Source organism: Chrysemys picta, chromosome 18 (genome assembly GCF_011386835.1).
Source record: "Chrysemys picta bellii isolate R12L10 chromosome 18, ASM1138683v2, whole genome shotgun sequence".
Taxonomy (NCBI): Eukaryota; Metazoa; Chordata; order Testudines; family Emydidae; genus Chrysemys; species Chrysemys picta.
Window position 1 is genome coordinate 7,960,936 of NC_088808.1, and position 19,043 is coordinate 7,979,978.

At 48.5% G+C, this 19,043-nt stretch overlaps 1 protein-coding gene across 1 annotated transcript in view; it reads left to right on the plus strand.

Annotated features, from left to right (window-relative positions):
* Nucleotides 1-19,043, plus strand: part of CACNA1B (calcium voltage-gated channel subunit alpha1 B) — a 509,994-nt gene that overhangs the window by 485,614 nt on the left and 5,337 nt on the right. The window contains exons 42-48 of the mRNA XM_065571905.1: nt 82-239; nt 2,748-2,875; nt 3,921-4,059; nt 5,233-5,343; nt 7,941-7,976; nt 14,142-14,349; nt 14,716-14,915. Coding sequence (XP_065427977.1) covers nt 82-239; nt 2,748-2,875; nt 3,921-4,059; nt 5,233-5,343; nt 7,941-7,976; nt 14,142-14,349; nt 14,716-14,915 — 980 coding nt within the window. The remainder of the gene's footprint in view (nt 1-81; nt 240-2,747; nt 2,876-3,920; nt 4,060-5,232; nt 5,344-7,940; nt 7,977-14,141; nt 14,350-14,715; nt 14,916-19,043) is intronic.

A 19,043-nucleotide genomic window follows, 5' to 3' on the forward strand; every position in this document is an offset into this window, starting at 1 on the left:
CGTTCCTTCTCTCACCCTGCACCTTTCCCCCTCTCCATCTGACTCTCCTTTCTGCATTTCACCTCCCATTTCCTAATCCAGCTGACGAAATGACTGTGGGGAAGGTCTATGCTGCTCTCATGATATTCGACTTCTACAAGCAGAATAAAAACAGCAGGGAACAAGTGCACCAGCCACCTGGAGGTCTTTGCCAGGTACCCAGCAACAAGACGCTGTTCCCTCTTCTCACTCCCACCAAGGTGCCTGTGCATCTCACGGTCCTTTATACTAGCAATAACCAAACCTCAGAAAGTCTAGCGGTCCCATTCCTTCCAGCACCTGAGATTTGGGATGCTTCTCCAAGCCTTTTTGAATTGTCGAAGCATCTTGGAAGTGGAAAATCTCATTTAGTTTCTAACCCTTTCTAATTTCAACGGAGCTGGAAATACCTTGGGTAAAATTTCCAAAAGCACCTAAGTGACTTAGGAGCCTATGTCTCATTAAAAGTCTACTCTTTAAGTGACTAAGAGTAATATTTTCAAAAGCAGTAAAATGTGCTTAGGCCCTTGGGAACCTAAGAGCCATTGAAAGTCAGTGAGATCTAGGCTTCAAGTGCTGCCACTTTTGAAAAACAGAACTTAGGCACTGTTGAAAATTTTACTCCTTGAAAATATCTCCACCCATGGTGTTTGGGCACTTCTCTTCCTACCCTGGCCAGAACTGAGAGGGCCGAGGCACATATAGCCTGGTAAATTTTGAGAGTGTGAGATTGTACTTGTCACTAACGCAAGTTCTTCCCCCAGATGGCCACACAGATATTGTGGTTGAGTGTGGGACACACAGATAGAGACTTGATGATGTTTTAGGTAATGCAGGCAAGTGTAATTGAAATTATACACGAAGAAAAGAAAGCACAATAATTATAACAAAACTTCCCAGATTATGCAGATTTATGGTGATTAACATACTTACAACATCATGGAGACTGATTACAGTAAAAATAGGAGAAAAATCAGTGGTGCTCACTGTGACACTTACCACACGAGGAATGTGCTGGTCTAGGCTTCCTATCTGGTTGCCCACATACATCTGGGACCATATCTAATTAAATCTCAGCCCCCTACTCATATTTGATATTCTGAGAGACCAGTTTTAGGGTTCGGGTTGTCCAAATGTGATATTCCAGTTGACCATAATTACATTTCCAACAGTTAATGTGAGTCCCTTTCCCAATAGTTTTGGTACATCAATGCAGTTAACTTTTATTGCAAAAAGCCCCTAAGATGCTGCCATCTCTTCATTTGTGGTTTATCTCTTTATCCCTAGATGCATTGCTAACTTCTCACAAAATACAGATTGCCGTATTTAACCCTGTGTCAAGCACGTATTTCATAACCTTTGGTCAAGTACATAATATTTATGCTAACTTATGCTGACTGCCGACCTCTACTAGGCCTGACTCTAAGCCCTTAACGTTTAATGCTTAAGACCTATAGCCGAGCCTATTTTTAATATACGTATTTGGGTTTTTCTACTTGCTGTTGCAGCTTCAGTAACTTCCATTATGATGTCTATAAGCATGCTTTACAGATAAGTTATATTTTACCCCAAACTGTAGTCCCTCCAAGATCAGGTCAGGTGTCAGCGGTCAACAATGACAAACAATGAGTGAAAAGTTTATGCAAACATTGAGAAAGATTTGGCTTGAGTTTAGGGCCAAGGTTTGGGTTGATTCTTATTGGTAGCCAAGCTAGTTCATCTGTCCCTGTTTATCACTACTGTGATCCTTACTTTTGCTGCAATAATCATTCCACAGCTCACAAGCATGGCATGTTGTTGTTGGGCTAAATCCTGAGGTTCTTACTCAGACTTTAAACCCAGCTCCCGTTGACTTCAGAAGGCTTTGTGACTGAATAGGAACTGCAGGAATGATCCCCATGCTGTGTCCATGTTCAGATCTTAAGGTCATAGGATAAAATCTTGGCCATACTGAAATCAGTGACAAAACTCCCACTGACTTTAGTTGGGCCAGGATTTCATCTATAAAGTGTATAATATAGTCATAGGGTCACTCAGTTAACGCCAAGCTGGGATGATGAGTAAATTTCATTGGTATCATGAAGCCCTAAATCAGAAACATGGCCTTGGGATTGAAATAACAAGCACCTAGTAGGCTTCAGGGTGATGTTCACTATGAGACTCCGTATCCCAGACTGAGATCTGAGTTAGCACCTGACCCTTTAAGCTGTGGGACCTTTTGAGGTTGACTCAAGACCATATCATTTTATTCTGTTTGATCTGAAAATTGATGTGTAGCTAAAACCATTCCTCCTAGTTCTTGTGAACTATAAAAGGCTCGTCTATGTGCTATGAAAACGAACCGGAAAGAGCGAAAGAAAACATTTTTAAAAGTGAATTTAGTGCTGGAACAAGGTGCCAGATTGACATCCCTGGATTGTGATGTTCTTCTGTTTGCCCACAGAATGTGTACAGCAAGGACAGTGGCAACGCGTGCTTCCTTTATACTTTCCCTGCAACTTGCCTCATCCCTGATACATAGGGACCACTTTTAAGGTCCCTGTGGCCCTCGCAGCATGTGGCCTATCCATAGAGAATGCCAGTGAAGGGGGCAATTAGTGCTGGTTGTGATCTTGGAAGAGGGTTTAATAATGTGGACACCACTAAGAAAGCAACTAGGAAAGACCACACCCCATGTTCTCCAAGCAGCTGTAGCTTTCTCACTGATGCCCTCTCCTTATGCATTGCAGACTGGACCAGTGTCGTTGTTCCACCCCTTGAAAGCAACCCTGGAGCAAACCCAGCCTCTGGTGTTCAACCACGCTAAAGCATTCCTTCGCCAGAAAAGTTGCACCTCGCTCAACAATGGGGGCACATTGTGAGTATTCCCTGGGCTTCCCACAATTACCTTTGACTGCGTTGGGCCCCACGGTGATTTCTCCATAGTTCTCTGATTTCTCAGTATTCGAGCCAGCCCCCTCACGCAGTCTGCATTTCGTAACTTCCCACCATTGCTAGTTTGTGTTTTCGGGCTCCGGGAGCTTGGAATATTGCAAAATTTGCCCAGTGAACGTTCACTGATTCTAAAGAGTCTTGGAGCCAAAGAATACCCCCCAGATATGACAGGACTTAATGTCAGTGGGAGTTTCCATGCATGGTATTGCGAAGAATTTGGCCCTCGTTTCCTGCAGCCAGACAATACAATCTCTGCACAATATGCATGCCAATTGTCCCCTACTTCCCTCCCTATTTCCTGCTCTCCTTGTGTGTTAGATTTGTCTGGGTCACTCGTGCCACTGACATTCAACAATAGACCTCTGAGATATAAATACATTAATAACCAGTAGGGGGAAATATGGAGGTAATAAACCTATAACTGTAAAAACCTAGGGGTAAATTTATCCCTGATGCAGCTTTGCTGATTTCGTTTGCGTTACACCTTAGAGGAATTTGGCCAATAACATTTAAGAATCTTAGCCTAGCTGGCCATGTTAACGTAACTTCTCCATGTTTTACATAAGCATGTGTATTTGCTGAGTATTTTTGTGTGTGTTTACTAGTGGCAGTCTAGCATTCGTCCGTTCTTTTGTGGAAAATACCCCTGTTTAGCAACATGTGATCTGCAAGAAAAGTTTGGTCTTCTGTGTCAGTGCCAGAATTAATTTCCTAAGGCACTGAAAACAGGTTGCTGTTTTCCCTTTTAAGTAGATCGGTTCTTCCTGAGATCCTCAGGGTGAATGGGGAAATTATCTGTCAGTCAAAGCTCAAGAGCCCTGTAGTTTACCAGCTTCGCCAGTCGCTCCCCCCATCCAGCCACACGACTTGAGAAGTGGGGGACCCCCAGACCGCTCCAGAGCGCTTTAACTAAATCCAGCTGCAACGCCTAGCACAGCAGTTCACCTTTTCTCTTCACCTTGCACCAGGCCAGCCCCAGAGAGCGGGATCAAGGAGTCTGTTTCGTGGGGGACTCAGCGCACTCAGGATGTGTTTTACGAAACCAGGACCCCAGCTTTTGAACGAGGCCACTCGGAAGAAATTCCCATTGAGCGGACAAGCAAACAGGTGAAGATAAAGCAGAATGCAATAGGTCTCCATAGGTGTCAAGCGAGTTATTCCTTTTGACTCCCAAACAGCTCCCCATTCATGTTTTGAGCCAAATATTGCTCTGTTGGTGGCAAAAGTCTTGCTTGGATGTAACTGAGAACTGAATCTGACCCATTCATGTCTTTGTAACACTTTCTTTGGCAGATGCCCCTCTTGGATGTGTGGTGGATTCAGGCTTATTCCAAATGGGAGCATGGGGGAGGAAGAATGGTCTCATGGCTAGGTGGCTGGATTGGGAGATAGGAGACTTGGGTCCAATTCCCAGCTCAACCACAAACTTTGCTGTGTGACCTTGAGCAAGTCACTGTGCCTGGCTTCCCCATCTGTCCCTTGCCATACACCTGGATCTCATTGGCTGTTGGAGCTGCTTGGAATTGGTGCTCAGGTGACAGGCAGGGGAAGAAAAGAGAATTTGGGAGTAGTTTGGCATCATTGATACATGATCAGAGGTGGACACGGCTGGACAGTGGGTGTTAAGTGGGGCAGGGCGGAGGGGAAGGAGGGTTGGGCTGTGACTGTTCCTTCTAGCGAGTGTCATTTTCACAGCAAAACTTTTCAGAACTGGAGAAACCGGAGCAGGGGAAATTAGCCAAGAGGAGGAAATCAGAAACCAAACACCCAAAAGCGAATTAAGGGACTAGTGCGATGGGTTTACGGAGTCTTTAAATTGTAGGTCACCTATTCAAATCCAGCCCAGGTGAATAGCTACTGCGAGGATGGCTCTTCAGTGACCTCTCTGAGGTTTGGGGGGTCTTTAGTGCAGCTCCTTGCGTATCGACGGGCTGTGCTATAAAAAGCACCACCATATTTGGCACTAATTGGCTCCCTTATTGGCTGAGTGCGGAGTGGAGACTGACCTATGCTGAGAAGGGGTCCACGTTGAGGCGTGCGGGCAGGGCAGTGTGGGGAAGCGTACACCAGCACTCTCCAGGCTGAGCTAGTTCTGTAGATAACTAGTGACCTTCGGTCACCAGGGCTATCAGGCTGGTGTCTCGGACTAGCCGTAAATCCTCACAGATGAAATAGAAACCCTGCAGTTCGCCTTAGTCCTGGAACAAGCCTGGCAGAGCGATTGCTTTAAACGGACATTTATGTTCCTGCTTCTGAAAAAATATTTCTCAATCCAATCAGGTTGTAGAAATGAGAGAAATCAGCCCCACCCTGGCCAACGGAGAACATCAGCCTGGCCTGGAGAGCCAGGGGCGGGCGGCTTCCATGCCGCGTCTGGCCGCCGAAACTCAGGTGAGGGAGGGAGGCTTTACTGGCAATGGAAAACTTACAGTAAGTCAAGCATTCAACACGTTCTCTCTTCCTGTCCGTGTCGTGTTGTTTTTTAAAGCGACTGGCGGGTTGTTTGTTTCTTTAAGAGACACTGATGGAGCGGGAGGCTCAGAAATTTGAGCAGCCTTTGTGCTTTTGATCCTTGGGATGCTGTGTACAGAGCTGTTCCCCCAGCTGTCTCCATCCCTTTATACAGCCAGCAAAAAAGAAATCCTGCTCTCTGGGCGAAGCACCTCATGTAATCTGATGTCTGTCTAGCTGAAAAGATATGTTCCGACTGACAGGGAGTCACTCTATGGTTTGCAGAGGTGTATTTCATAGCCTTGCATAGAACATGCATACGTCACTGCCCTGAGTCCGTGGTGGGGTATATCCATAGCCCTGGGAATAAAACAAGCTGCGTGTTTCTTTTTGATGAGCCTGTTTATATATGAAATGTGCTGTAGGCTCTCCCTCACCAGAGGGCTGCATTTAGACACTAAGCATTTCCTCTGCCTCTCTCCTCCTCCACCCTCCAACTAGGTTTAGCATGTAGTGCACTGTATGGTGGATTGGTAATATGATGCTTAAGACTTTACTTCCTTTGCTTATCTGATGGAGCCTTGCAAGGAAGCCTTGTCATGAGAGGTGGCCTTCAGAGCAACTTTGTGACTACCCCTGTGCGCTTCATGGGGCACACGACAACACGGTTTTCTCAAATCGCTTCTGGGCATTTCACAGATGCATTGCTAACATGTCCGCCAGACACTCTCCGATCACCACACTGCCTGTTATGTGTTAGAACATCTCCATCTTGCCATGCCTAGTTGTGTCTCTTTAGCTCAAATTGCCTGATTCATATAATAATGAGTGAGTCACGTGTGACTGTGCTGTTCCACAGGTGAGACAGAATGTGGGAGGTGTGCTGAATTCTACAACTGAAGGGCTCTCATGTATACAGCAGCACCTCCAGTAGATCTGTCCTTCCTTCCTGACTGTCTGTATGACAGCCAGCTTGGATCAGTGCACAAACTGCACCCAGCTCTGCTGTCTGGATCTCTGTGCTACCTTCAGGAAGATCTAAAGGAACACCTTTCCCCAAGGACTGTAGGAAATCCTTGGATAAGACTCCATCTCCCAGAATTCTTTGTGTTCTCAGAAACTCTATTTATTTTGCTTAAAACCAACCACCCCCACCCCCGAGCCCCAAAAGTTGAGCTACCCTGATGGGATAGACTTGTGCCAGGTTCTACCAAACCTAAAGCCATTCCTAATGGGAACAATGTCAGCATAAGAACCCTAAAAACAACCCTTCCTTGGGCGTTAGTGTTGGGCATTGATCCTTTTCTTCAATGCAATATTAACACTAACTTCATATTTGCATTGCTCTTTTCAGCCTGTAGAATCCCAAAGCACATTAAGGACTGTGCATGTAAACAGTGGTTGCCAATAAAATTTTTGCTGATGCTTGCAAAGGCAAAACTATAGATTTTAATGGGGACCACTGCACATGCATAGGAATCCCTCACCCACCAGTGAAAAGCAGCTGTGTCTTAGTAACCATTTCACTTAGTAGCATCTCTTCCTGGGAAATTTCAGGGGTTAACACAGAAATTGCATGAGTTTTTTGATGACCACAGGACACTAAAAAAAGGCTAACCCCTCCAGCACCACAGCATTCCCAGCACCACACTGCTCCAGTTTAATACACTGATTCACACGGAAAGAGGTCACCTGTAGCACTTGGGCAGTCCTTGGAAAACTGCATACCCAGTACTGACCAATCCCAGCCTTGCTTAACTGTTGAGAACTGACAAAATCACAGTCCAAGGTTGAAAAGCCCCATGGCCCACAGATAGTCCTCCAGCAGAACAGATGAAATCTGCCAGACTGCTCCTGGGCTCTTCCGTAGACCCATCATTTTCCCTCAGGAGACTCCTTCAACTTCTCCTATAGTTTTTTTTTTTTAAACAAAACAAATCGATGCCTCCATTTCCCCGATAAAGAGTTACAGATGAAGCCTGTGAGCAAATAGGGGCATGGGAGGGAGACCATTAATGAAGCCAGGGAGTGAATTTCTTGCTCGGGAGAAGCATGTTGCCCAGAGCGAAGTGCACACTCTCCCTGCATTAATGCTGTGTCATTTATTTATGAATCAGGCCTATGCTGTCTGAACAGATCTAACCTCATTTAATGATATAATGTTTTAGTGCTTGTAGCTTCAGCAGAATAACTGATGTCCTTTCTGTGTGTTTCCCCTTCTGTGCCCTCCCCCGTACCCTTTATGTGCTATTTCTGGTTCCTCCCCAAACTTTAATTTCTTTTTTAACTTTTATTAACAATCCTTTTTTTTCATTCATCCCCTTTTCTGTTTGCCTGTCACGTCTCTGTCCTTTTGGGTTTCACGTCTTTTATCGTTTCACGCTACCGATCTCGCTTCCTCCCGCCCCGTTTGCTTTCTTCCTTTCCTCCGGTCACCTTCCCTCCCGTCTCATCATCTCGTCTGCCGCACATCTGCCGTGATGTCTGACAACGGCTGCTTCAAATATTCTCTCTCATCTTGTCCGAATTGTTTGCAGAGGAGCAAAACACGGTCACCGTGGAGTTACCTAGCAGTATGTAGTTTGCACTAAGTTGTATCCTATTCAGTTGTTATTAAGCAATGATTAACATTCACTAACCCCTTTCTCCCCCTCTCCCCCTCCCCGGCGCTCCTTGTTTGGATTACTTTCTGGTGCTGTAAAGATGTAGTTGCGGTCTCCCTCTACTTCATGGCAGTTCCTTTGATCCATAGTTGCATACTGCACATTGTGATACCTTGCCTTTGTTTGTATTGCCTTGTTGGCTAAAAATGTCATAAGGGAAAACAGTAAGGGTTGATAATGAATGAGAAACTAACGAACCTCTCAAAGGCTCTGGTATATTCTCCTCCCGTACGTCTCCACTCGAAGTGGAGGTGTCATTTCCTGCTTGCGTAGGTGTAATCATGCTAGGTTTCAGGGGGACTAGCACGCTAACAATAGAGCCACCCGAGTACATACGAGGGTCCCGGGTGGGATTGTACGCCAGCATCTGGCCTGTCCTGCCCCCCCATGCTGCTACGGCTACACTGCCAAGTGTAGCATGCTACCGCAATCAAACCTAGCATGTGTACTGGAAATGACATCTCCAGCTCCAGCATAGATGTACCTTGGGTGTAGGTGGTAATGAAAGCCTCCAGGAGGGAATATACCTGTCTGTGTGGTATAGGAAGAGAAACTGTTCTAATCAATCTCTCGTTAGTTTCGGGGGAAGGGGAGGAGGAGAGGGTTGCACCTGGAACAACTGAAGAATCAGGCCCTAGGAAGGTTTGTTTCCTATGTACTTGGCTTCTTTTTTGAAAGTCTTTGCCCCTCTCTGCCCTTTCCTTTGCAACAGTTCCTTTGGGCAGAGGGAGGTTATCAGGTTACTTAATCTAAGGTCTTGATCTATGTTTTTAGGATGGGGAGATTTCCTGCATTTACTTCCTGGCCAAGATCTGTCATTTCCCAGATCTCAGCATGTCAAATCTGCAGTGTTGTTACCTTACCCTCAGCCCCTCAAAAAAGAAATCTCCTGGCTCTGAATAATAAGTGTGGGGACCTGACATTGGGCGGTCATTCCATGCACAGGGGGCAGCGTGGAAGAAGGTACAAAGCAGGCAATGGAAAAGGAAACAAATAAGGCATTAATTATACTGTGGCCAGTTGTTCGCTCTATTGGTGACTTAAATACAGAGCTCTGTCTGATTAAGACAGGTACATCTCGTGAAGGTCCTACAAAATGGACAGCTCCAGAGTGGGGAAAGCCCACTTGTGAGTTCCAGGAGAGGGCGCTTAAGCGGTGCTGTCCTTTATCCAGCATTTTGTCTATATGGGCTGAATAACCTGCCAGTCCCCTGTTCGGAGATCCTCTTTGCCTCCTTTCTCTTCCTCCTTACTTAAATTTTGTTATTAAAGTTAATGTTAAAAAAGTACATAGTGCACAGGTTAAGAAAGGAGTGTCTGTACATCTGGGTATAGTGCTTTGATTATCCACAAATACAAAGTTTGTTTTTAAAGTCATAAGGTACATAGAGTGCACAATCAGCAATAACCCAAATTTAGGTGAACAAATTTAAGAATACAGTTTAGATATTAGCCTCTAAGTATTCAGGTCCATCACTCATGAAGAGTTATACAGAGAGCTGGTTGTGGAAAGCAAATGCAGCAATGGGTGAAGATTGTCCCTCGGTCATTGAGTATTTAGGGTAGGTTGTCCATTTAGAAAATACAATCCACCAGGAAAGTATTTCAGTTACTTTCCCCACTGCGCGTCTCATCTACTACTCACCACTCCAAACCTACACCACTCACCAGAGCCATCTTCCCAACGGGGCAGCGAGAGTGACAGCCGTCCAACCAATTCCTGTCCCTTTACAGTGATTCAGAATACTCCTGGTCAAAGGTTGCAGTCACAACTGCCCTGCTCCTCAATAACTGCAGCATCACCGCACCCCGGAGAGAGTCCTCCTGGCCATATCTTAATCCCCGGTGCTCAGTCTGTGCCTTCCCAGTGCTTGTGTGTCTGTGAGAGCCCTGCTTCCAGCAACAACATTCCACCTGGGAGGCCTGATGGGAAGGATCCCGGTTTGGCTGAGTTGCTGGGAAGAAAGAATGCGGGGGTTAAAAATTCTGCTCCCTGGCCTGTGAGATAAGAAACCCCATCACTGACACTCCCCACTAGGAAATGAAGGGTGTCTTTACATTCAAAATAATTGCATACCAGCTAGCCTAATAATGTGCAAATATCTGGGGGCAGCAGATACTCAAACTCCAGAGTATGCTAACAAAGTGGCACCACCAGTTAAAAAAACAACAACCAGAACAACCCCACAATGGAGTAGATAGAAAGGTTAAAAAGAACAATGTTAATGCTTTGCTAGAGCTGTCATTTTAGGCACACACAGGAGGAGGGAGCATTCTGTCATGCATATGACCAAAGGGACAGAGAGAAATCCTGAGTCCACATCCATGAGACTTGAGACTGTTGTGGGTAGAAGTCTCTTCTCTACCAAGTTCCTTTTGCCTAATGAGTAGACACAGCAGAACCTCTAGAGGGTGGCTGACACGTCCATAAAGCGGGGCCACAGAATAACTGGAGACAAGCAAAGTGAAAGAAAAGAAAAACAGATTCTTGTCATTTATGGAGGTATGTCAGTGGTCGCTGGGCAGGAGACAGGTCTCGAGCTGAGCTAGTAGCAGTCAGGATCATAGAATATCAGGTTGGAAAGGACCTCAGGAGGTCATCTAGTCCAACCCCCTGCTCAGTGCAAGCAAAGACCATGGCAATGTGGAGAGAGACCAAAACTCAAAGCACACGGGTACTCCTCTCAGTGACCCCAGCACCTGCCCCATGGCACTACTCTGCACATGTCCTACCACGGTGCTAGGCTCAAGTTACATTAGAGTTTCAACAGGATTTCCACTTTGGTTCTCCACGAAACCAAGAAATCTGTCTCGTGAGGCCCTCCCAGCAGACAGAGCGGTCCTCTTCTCACCGGTCTCCCCTTCAGCCACGTTGTGGCTCTGAACCTGCATCATGATGGATCTGCCTTTTCTCCCGCAGCACCTTGGCAACAGGTGAAATGTTCTGGAGCGGGGAGCTGCTGTTCTTAGAAAGGCAGGGCTGGGGATATGGTGGCAGTGGGGGTAGGAGGAGGAGAGTGTCATGAAGTCTCCATTGTCTATTGACAACCTCATATTGCACTGGTGAGACACTTGGAAAGCGTATTCTTAATGCTGGGATTGTAAAGGGGGAGGTCACAGAGACCAGGTCTGGCTTTGGCCTAGGGACAAGGTTCAACATTGCCTGCAGGAAGCCTGTATTTGATGCAAAGTTCTTGTCATTTGTTCGCAAGCTGGGAATGTGGTGAAGAGAGGAACTGGAAGGCTTGTAGCCAGTTAAGGATTGGCACTGGTTAATGTCTGCAGGGAATCCCCTCTAGCCTTCACCAGACAGAAGAAGGGTGGTTACAAAATCTTGAAAAGTGGCAGGGGGAGTCCCAATGGATTTGCAAGACCCCCAGCAGGTGTGAGGAGAGAAGCTGCCTTTCCCACAGCAACAATATGATCCATAGGTAACACTACGATTTAGTCACGGAGGTCACGGCAGTCACGAATGCCGTGACTTTACTGGACATCCGTGACTTCTAGGGCTTCAGGAGGAGAAGGCAAGACTGTGCGTCCCTGCCCTGCAACTGGGGCTGGCTGGAACCTGCAGCTCCAGCCCTGCGGCGTCCCAGGCTTGGCGGGCCGTGCGCTCCAGCCCTGTGGCGTCCCAGGCTTGGCGGGCCGCGCGCTCCAGCCCTGCGGCGTCCCAGGCTTGGCGGGGGCCGTGCGCTCCAGCCCTGCGGCGTCCCAGGCTTGGCGGGGGCTGAGCGCTCCAGCCCTGCGGTGTCCCAGGCTTGGCGGGCCGTGCGCTCCAGCCCTGCGGCGTCCCAGGCTTGGCGGGGGCTGAGCGCTCCAGCCCTGCGGCGTCCCAGGCTTGGCGGGCCGTGCGCTCCAGCCCTGCGGCGTCCCAGGCTTGGCGGGGGCCGAGCGCTCCAGCCCTGCGGCGTCCCAGGCTTGGCGGGGGCCGTGCGCTCCAGCCCTGCGGCGTCCCAGGCTTGGCGGGGCTGCAGCCGGGGCATGTGCCCCAGCCCCATAGCTTTTGCCAGGGGCTGCAGCTGGGGCCGCGCGCCCTCCTTGCAGCTTCCCAGGGCTGTGTGTCCCCCCGTCCCCCCCCGTGGCTGGGGCTTGCTGGGGGCTGCAGTGGGGGCTGCACTCCCCTGTCACGCAGCTGGGTCAGCTCTGGGGTAGGGGCTGTGTGCCCCCTGTGGCTGCGCCCCCCGCTGCGGCACTGGAGTCAGGGCTGTGCCCCCCACCGTCGCAGGGGCTCGGCCTCTCAGTCCCCCTCGTGGGACTCCATTCCTCCCCCCTACCTAGCCCTGCCCCCGGTTATTTGTAGTAAAGTAACGGACAAGTCACGAACTCTGTGAATTTTTGTCATTGCCGGTGACCTGTTAGTGACTTTCACTAAAAATAACTGTGAAAAAATCTTAGCCGTATCCATAGCATATGATGTTTCCAGCAGGCAGCTGGTCCCATGGAGTGAAGAAGACATTGGAGGCGGAGAGAAAAGACTGTTTCTTTCTCTCCTACTCGAAAGGAAAAAAAATGCACCACTAAATGAAAGTCGTGAGCCAAAGTCTCCTCCATTAAAGTGATGTGACCCCATGGAAAATCAGTGGGCTTGCACCAGTCTTATAGAGAGGAGAATTTGGCTCCCTAGTTTTAATTTTTCATTGCAGTTTATTTCCCAGGGAAGGCGGGATATGATAGAGGAGGTGTTAGTTACCTGTCTACATAATACAAGAACCAGGGGCGACCCAATGAAATTAATAGGCAACAGGTTTAAAACAAACATAAAAAAGTACTTTGTCACACAAGACGCAGTCAACCTGTGGAAGTTGTTGCTAGGGGATGTTGTGGAGGCCAAAAGTATAACTTGGTTCAAAAAAGAATGAGTGAAGTTTATGGAGGATAGGTCCATCAGTGGCCAAGATGGTCAGGGATGCAACCCCGTGCTCTGCGTGTCCCTAAACCTCTGCCTTCCAGAAGCTGGGATTGGAAACAGGGCCGGCTCTGGCTTTTTTGCCTCCCCAGGTAAAAAAACCTCCGCCCCCCCCCAGCGTGGCAGGGAAGGGCGGCCGGAGCCCCGGGGGGGAGGGCGGCGAGCCCGCCGCGGCTCTGCTGTCCCCGGCGGCCAGAGCGCCGGGGGGAGGGCGGTGAGCCCCGGCCGGGGCTCCGCTCTCCCCGGTGGCCAGAGCGCCGGGGGGAGGGCGGCGAGCCCCGGCCGTGGCCCCGCTCTCCCCGGCGGCCGGAGCCGGAGCACCGCGCCGCCCCCCTCCAGGTGTCACCCCAAGCACAAGCTTGGTGGGCTGGTGCCTGGAGCCGGCCCTGATTGGAAAACAGGGGATGGATCACTGGATAATTGCCCTGTTCCGTTCATTCCCTCTGAAGAATCTGTCACCGGCCACTGTCGGAAAACAGGATACTGGGCTAGATGGACCATTAGTCTACCCAGAATAGCCATTCTTATGTTCTTAAGGAGGCCAATTCACATATTTGAACTCATACAGAGCAAGTGGCTTAGCCCAGGCCTCAAGTAACACCTTCTTTTAATCCCAGTCCTTCGCTACAGCCACTGGACAGACTGGCCTGTCTTCTTCCCCACTTACACATCATTATTACTGATTTTCTTGCTTTTTGTCTGATGTACAGTAGCGTGCGCCTGCTTATTTCTTTTGGTATTGCACTGAGAATAGTGCAGTTTCTGGAATTGCACTGGGTGAAACAAACGTTGGCGTATTATCTTTGCGAAACATTTAGATGCCATGCCTGCCCTGTGATCCTACGTAGTCCTTCTTGATGACTCACATGAACACTGTGTATTGTGGCTGATGTGTGCATTCCTCTATGGCTACAGTAGTTGTGTTGTCACAAAATTCACAATAAAGCCCAATTCAGGTATCACCGACTACATTCGTTCCACACATTCAGCACTAAATGTTTCATTGTGCAACCACTTCTGTCCTTTCCCGTTCTGTTTGATTAACCTTTTCTGTCTTTTCCCCCACCCCAGCCCTGCAAAACTCTCCCATTCTGGAAGACACCCAATTAACTGCAGTGTGATCTCTGCCCTCCCTCACCTGCTCCCCTTTCCCTCCCTGTGCTTTGCAGCCCATCCCAGACACCAGCCCCATGAAGCGCTCCATCTCCACGCTGACGCCGCAGCGCCCGCATGCCATGCACCTGTACGAGTATTCCCTGGAGCGCATGCCCCCGGACCAGGCTCATCACCACCATCACCATCGCTGCCATCGACGGAGAGACAAGAAGCAGAAGTCGTTGGACAGGTCACCCAACCAGCTGGCCGACGGGGATGCCGGTAAAGGCTTTTCCACATTGTTGTCTCTCGTTCACACCACAGAACTGTGATGATTGTTCCTCCCAAACCGCCGTTCTTCATGTGTCAGGATGAGGAGATGGGGACTTGGGAGGGAGCATGATGCCCCAGGCCTTTCCCCATGGATGACAATACCCCCAAGCGGGGGCCTTTATGGCTGTTTCCTCCCACTATGAGCAATGGTGCCCAGCAGGGAGGCTTACACTACGGGTGTGGGGGGGGGGGCAGTTCCATTTGAGAGGATCCACATGGGACCCCCAGAGTCCTTGAACTTGCTCGGCCCCAAGCTGAATGTTTCTATGGTTATTGCAGCCCCAACCCATTACTTTATTTTGGTGGCACATTCAGGTGAGGCGTCTTCCAAGGATAAGAAGCAAGAACGAGGCAGGTCCCAAGAGAGAAAGCTGCACTCCTCCTCTTCCTCCGAAAAACAGCGCTTCTACTCCTGCGACCGCTACGGGAGCCGGGACCGTTCTCAGCCCAAATCAGCTGATCACAGCAGGCCCACCTCGCCCAATGGGGGGCTGGAACCAGGCCCCCACAGACAGGTGAGGAGATTCAAGGCGGGAGGAGGCGTGAAATCTTCAACGGGTGCACCCAGGTTTAAAAAAAAAAATCAGGGTTGGGGGGTTGGGGACTGGCTGGGCAATAAGAGATGGAGCCTGGTTCAGATCCAGGCTGGTGACTGAGGGTTGTTGCCATCGGATGGCTCTTTGGAGGCCTTCTGCAAAATGAATTGATGGTCTCAGCCCAGTTCCTACAGAACAGGGGTCCATACCTCAGAATCCACCCTCCCAGTCGGCACCCTTGTTGGCAGTGTCAGGAGAGAGGCCAGGGACTAAGTGGGGCCTGCAGACTGAACTACCTTCTTACTTCTCCTGGGGAAATTGTCCCACGAGGTCTAAGCCCAGGCAGGCTGGCAGGGCAGAATGGAAGGTTGCACTGCTGATTTTTGCGCTGTCTCTCTCCAGGAGATAGAGATATTAACCCAGTGCCTATTGCTGCAATTTGCATAGAGCACTCGTGGGCGTTATACAGAAATGGAGTTGTACTAACCACATAAATCCAGACCACCAGAATACAAGCAAGTACAGTCCAGTGCAGAGAGAGGGAACCCAGAGAACTAAATCCTGCCCTCAGTTACACTCCTGCAACCACTGACTTCAGCAGGGGCGACTGAGGGCAGAAGATGGCCTCCAGCATGGTCTCGTCTTTGCAGCTGGCAAACTTCATGGAATAGGGGGATTTTCAGCAGCATTCTGAAACAGGAGCTAGGATGGGCACCTTACCCCCGTGCTAAATCCACCCACAAACACATCAACTCTTCAGGAGCCAGGAAGCAGCTAACGTAATGTAGGAAAAAAGTAGAACTTGGATGGAAGTTGGGGGTGCTCAGCACCTTTCCAGAGTGAGCCCTAAGTGGGTCTCAAAACACTGTCTAGCGCTAGTTCTAGGGAGGAGAAAGTTGTGACCACACTTAGAAATCTGCCTAGAGCTGCAGTCTGAGTGTGACTGACAGGCCGTCTCAGGAGGGCTGACTGGTACTGTCATCTGAACAGACACACATCCCCGCAGCAGCGTCACTTGATAAATGGATAACTCCGAGGGAAGGAAAGCCGGCTGCATTTGCTGTGTGGGTTAGAGCCCATGGGATAAAAGGAAGGAAGATTGAAAAAGAAGTAGAGTCTTTATAATAACTAGTGCCACCCCCAAGATAACAGATCTTTCCACCTCTTCGCCTTGTTCTGTGCATTATTCCTCTCTCCGGGTGCATTGTACTTTCATGATTCCTAGCAGCAAAACAGGTTATAGTCTCAGAGTCTGGGTGTGGACGGTAACTGAATGCTTAATGCCTCATTAGTCCCCAACGCATTGCTTTGCAACACACACTGGCGTACTTAAGGTATAGAATACACTCTGTAAAATCATCCACTTCTTGGTCTATTGGCTAAGACCAAGTGTCACAGGGAGCTCCTCAGGCTCCCCCGGGAGTGCAGTGCTACCCAGCCTGTTTTCGTGGTCTCTGAGTCACCACCACCCACAGTCTGTTTCTTTTTTACCTATGTTCCTTTAATCCTCAGTTTCCCAATGCGGCAGGACGTAGGATAGGTGCACAGCACACCCTCTGAACTCCTTCCCCTTTACATCCTGTTCCTCCCAAATATGGATCCTCCCCTTTGCTAAGCCAATTACCTCATTAGCTAGCAATTGCCACCAAGTGGCAGTAATCCCCCTTCCACCACCACCACCCCTCCCAAGTAACAAGTTGCTTGATTCCAGTTAAGCCAACAGCCTTCTCTGTGCTGTAGAAACCTCAGTGAGCGGGGTGCTACAGCTAGTCATGCCATGGGAGATATCTGTTTGGTGTCTGACACATTCAGGCCCTGCCCAGGCACAGGGATGGAGTCAGTGATCAAACAAGTCTTTTCTATCTCCAGCTACCGCTAGCCCTTAATGTATCCTATTTCATACTCAGCTGCTCTGTAGATGAATTTTCTTTCTGATCCTGCTGTTCCTCCTTGAGAGAAGGGAAGAAGAGGATTACTTCTGTTATTGTTAGTGGGGTTGCTGGACCTCTCCTCTTCTATGTGTATATACTAGAGCATTAAATGCAATGCACATTTTAATTATAAACAAAAAGATTCCCTGAAGTTAATAATCATTCAGTGTTGGAGCTCCAATGACACCTTATTACCCTGTTCTCACTACTCCGTTGAGTTTTACTTTACCCCGTGTGTCTCTTTAAAAACAAATGCCTGAGTTGATTCAGGAAGGACGGACGAGGAATGTCATTCCAGTGTCCATGTATGTTCTCCATATAGGATAGCATTAAAAAGGCCCCCCAAGTGATGCGTGTCAATTGACTCACACGGACCTGTTAATATGTCCCTTTGGTCACGCTGGAACACATGGATTTTTTTAGCTAGCTCAGTGGTTTGAGCATTGGCCTGCTAAACCCAGGGTTGTGAGTTCAATCCTTGAGGGGGCCACTTGGGGATCTGGGGCAAAATCAGTACTTGGTCCTGCTAGTGAAGGCAGGGGGCTGGACTCGATGACCTTTCAAGGTCCCTTCCAGTTCTAGGAGATGGGATATCTCCATTAATTTAATTTAATTTAATTTAATTTAAAAGAAACAGTGCAGTCAGTTTAGAGTTTCCACCCTAATGAGCTGAGGATGTTTGCCCCAATGAGGGGCCTGTGAGAAGCTCGGTTGGGCTGGTTTCTGCATTGTTGTAACCTGCCTATTAACGCTCAAGGGTCGTCGTCGTCTTCTATTTGTTAGCTCTTCCCTTCCCTTGGGGACACCACCTTTAACCAGGAGCCATGCCTGGCTTAGCAGATTTTGCCAGGCCTGGGAAGCATTTTGCCTATACACCTCAAAAAGTATCTGATTTCTGGCCCTCCCTGCTTCAAAATAAATCAAATCAGCTAACTCCTATTCCCCCCCCCCCAGCAATATTGGAATGAACAGCACATTCTCTGTTTGCCTAAGTCTGCTAGTTTGAAGGGACTGTCTCTGTGTCACTTGAGCAGCACACAGTATTTGTCCTGATGTCTGCCAGCTCCAGCAGACTGGGACCCAGAAGCCACCGCTGCCTGGCGGAGGTGGTGGTGATGACTGTAATTTGGCATCTCAGGAACCATTCTGCCTCCCCTGTCCTCTGGCAAGAGAGAACAACTTTTCTCTATCGTTTTTATGGCAGCCTTTCAAGTATTTGAGGACCGCGATCATGTCCCCTCTTAATCTCCTCTTTTCCAAACTAAACATACCCAGTTCCTTCAGCCTTTGTTTATATGACTTGCATTCCATCCCTAGATCATCTTTGTCGCTCGCCTCTGGATCCTTTCCAGTTTGTCCACATCCTTTCTATACGTTAGTGACCCAAACTGGATACCGTACTCCCGCTGAGGCCTAACCAGTGCGAGTAGAGTGATACTATCACCTCCCATGACTTGCATGCGATGCCTCCGTTAATGCAACCTAAAATTGCATTTGCTTCTTTTGCAACAGCATCGCATTGCTGACTCATGTTGAGGTTGCGATCCACCACAACTCCCAGATTCTTCTCAGCCGTGCCGTCCCCAAGCCAGTTATCCCCCATTCTGTATTTGTGCATTTGGTTTTTCTTCCCTAAGTGTAACACCTTACATTTGTCTTTGTTGAATTCTGTAGCCCCGTTCTCCAATTTATCAAGATCCCTCTGAATTTTAGCTCTATCCTCCAAAGTGTGGGCCGCCCTCCCCAGCTTTGTGTCATCTGCACATTTGATCAGTACACTCTCTATTCCTACATCCAGATAATTAACAAAGATGTTAAACAACACCCGGCCCAAAACAAATCCCTATGGAACCCCACTTGAGACCTCCCTCCAATCTGACATCATTCCATTAACAGTTACTTTTTGTTTGTGGTTGTTTAACCAATGATGTATCCACTTAATGGTAGTTTCGCCAAGCCCACATTTCTCCAGCTTACTTATCAGAATGTCATGTGGGACTGTGTCAAAAGCCTTGCTGAAATCCAGGTATATTATGTCCACTGCATTCCCCCTATCCACCAAATCAGTTACCCTGTCGAAGGAAATCAAGCTGGTTTGGCATGATTTGTTCTTAGGAAATCCATGTTGGCTGCTAGTGATCACCCCTTCATCCTCCAGGTATTGGCAAATCGAAGG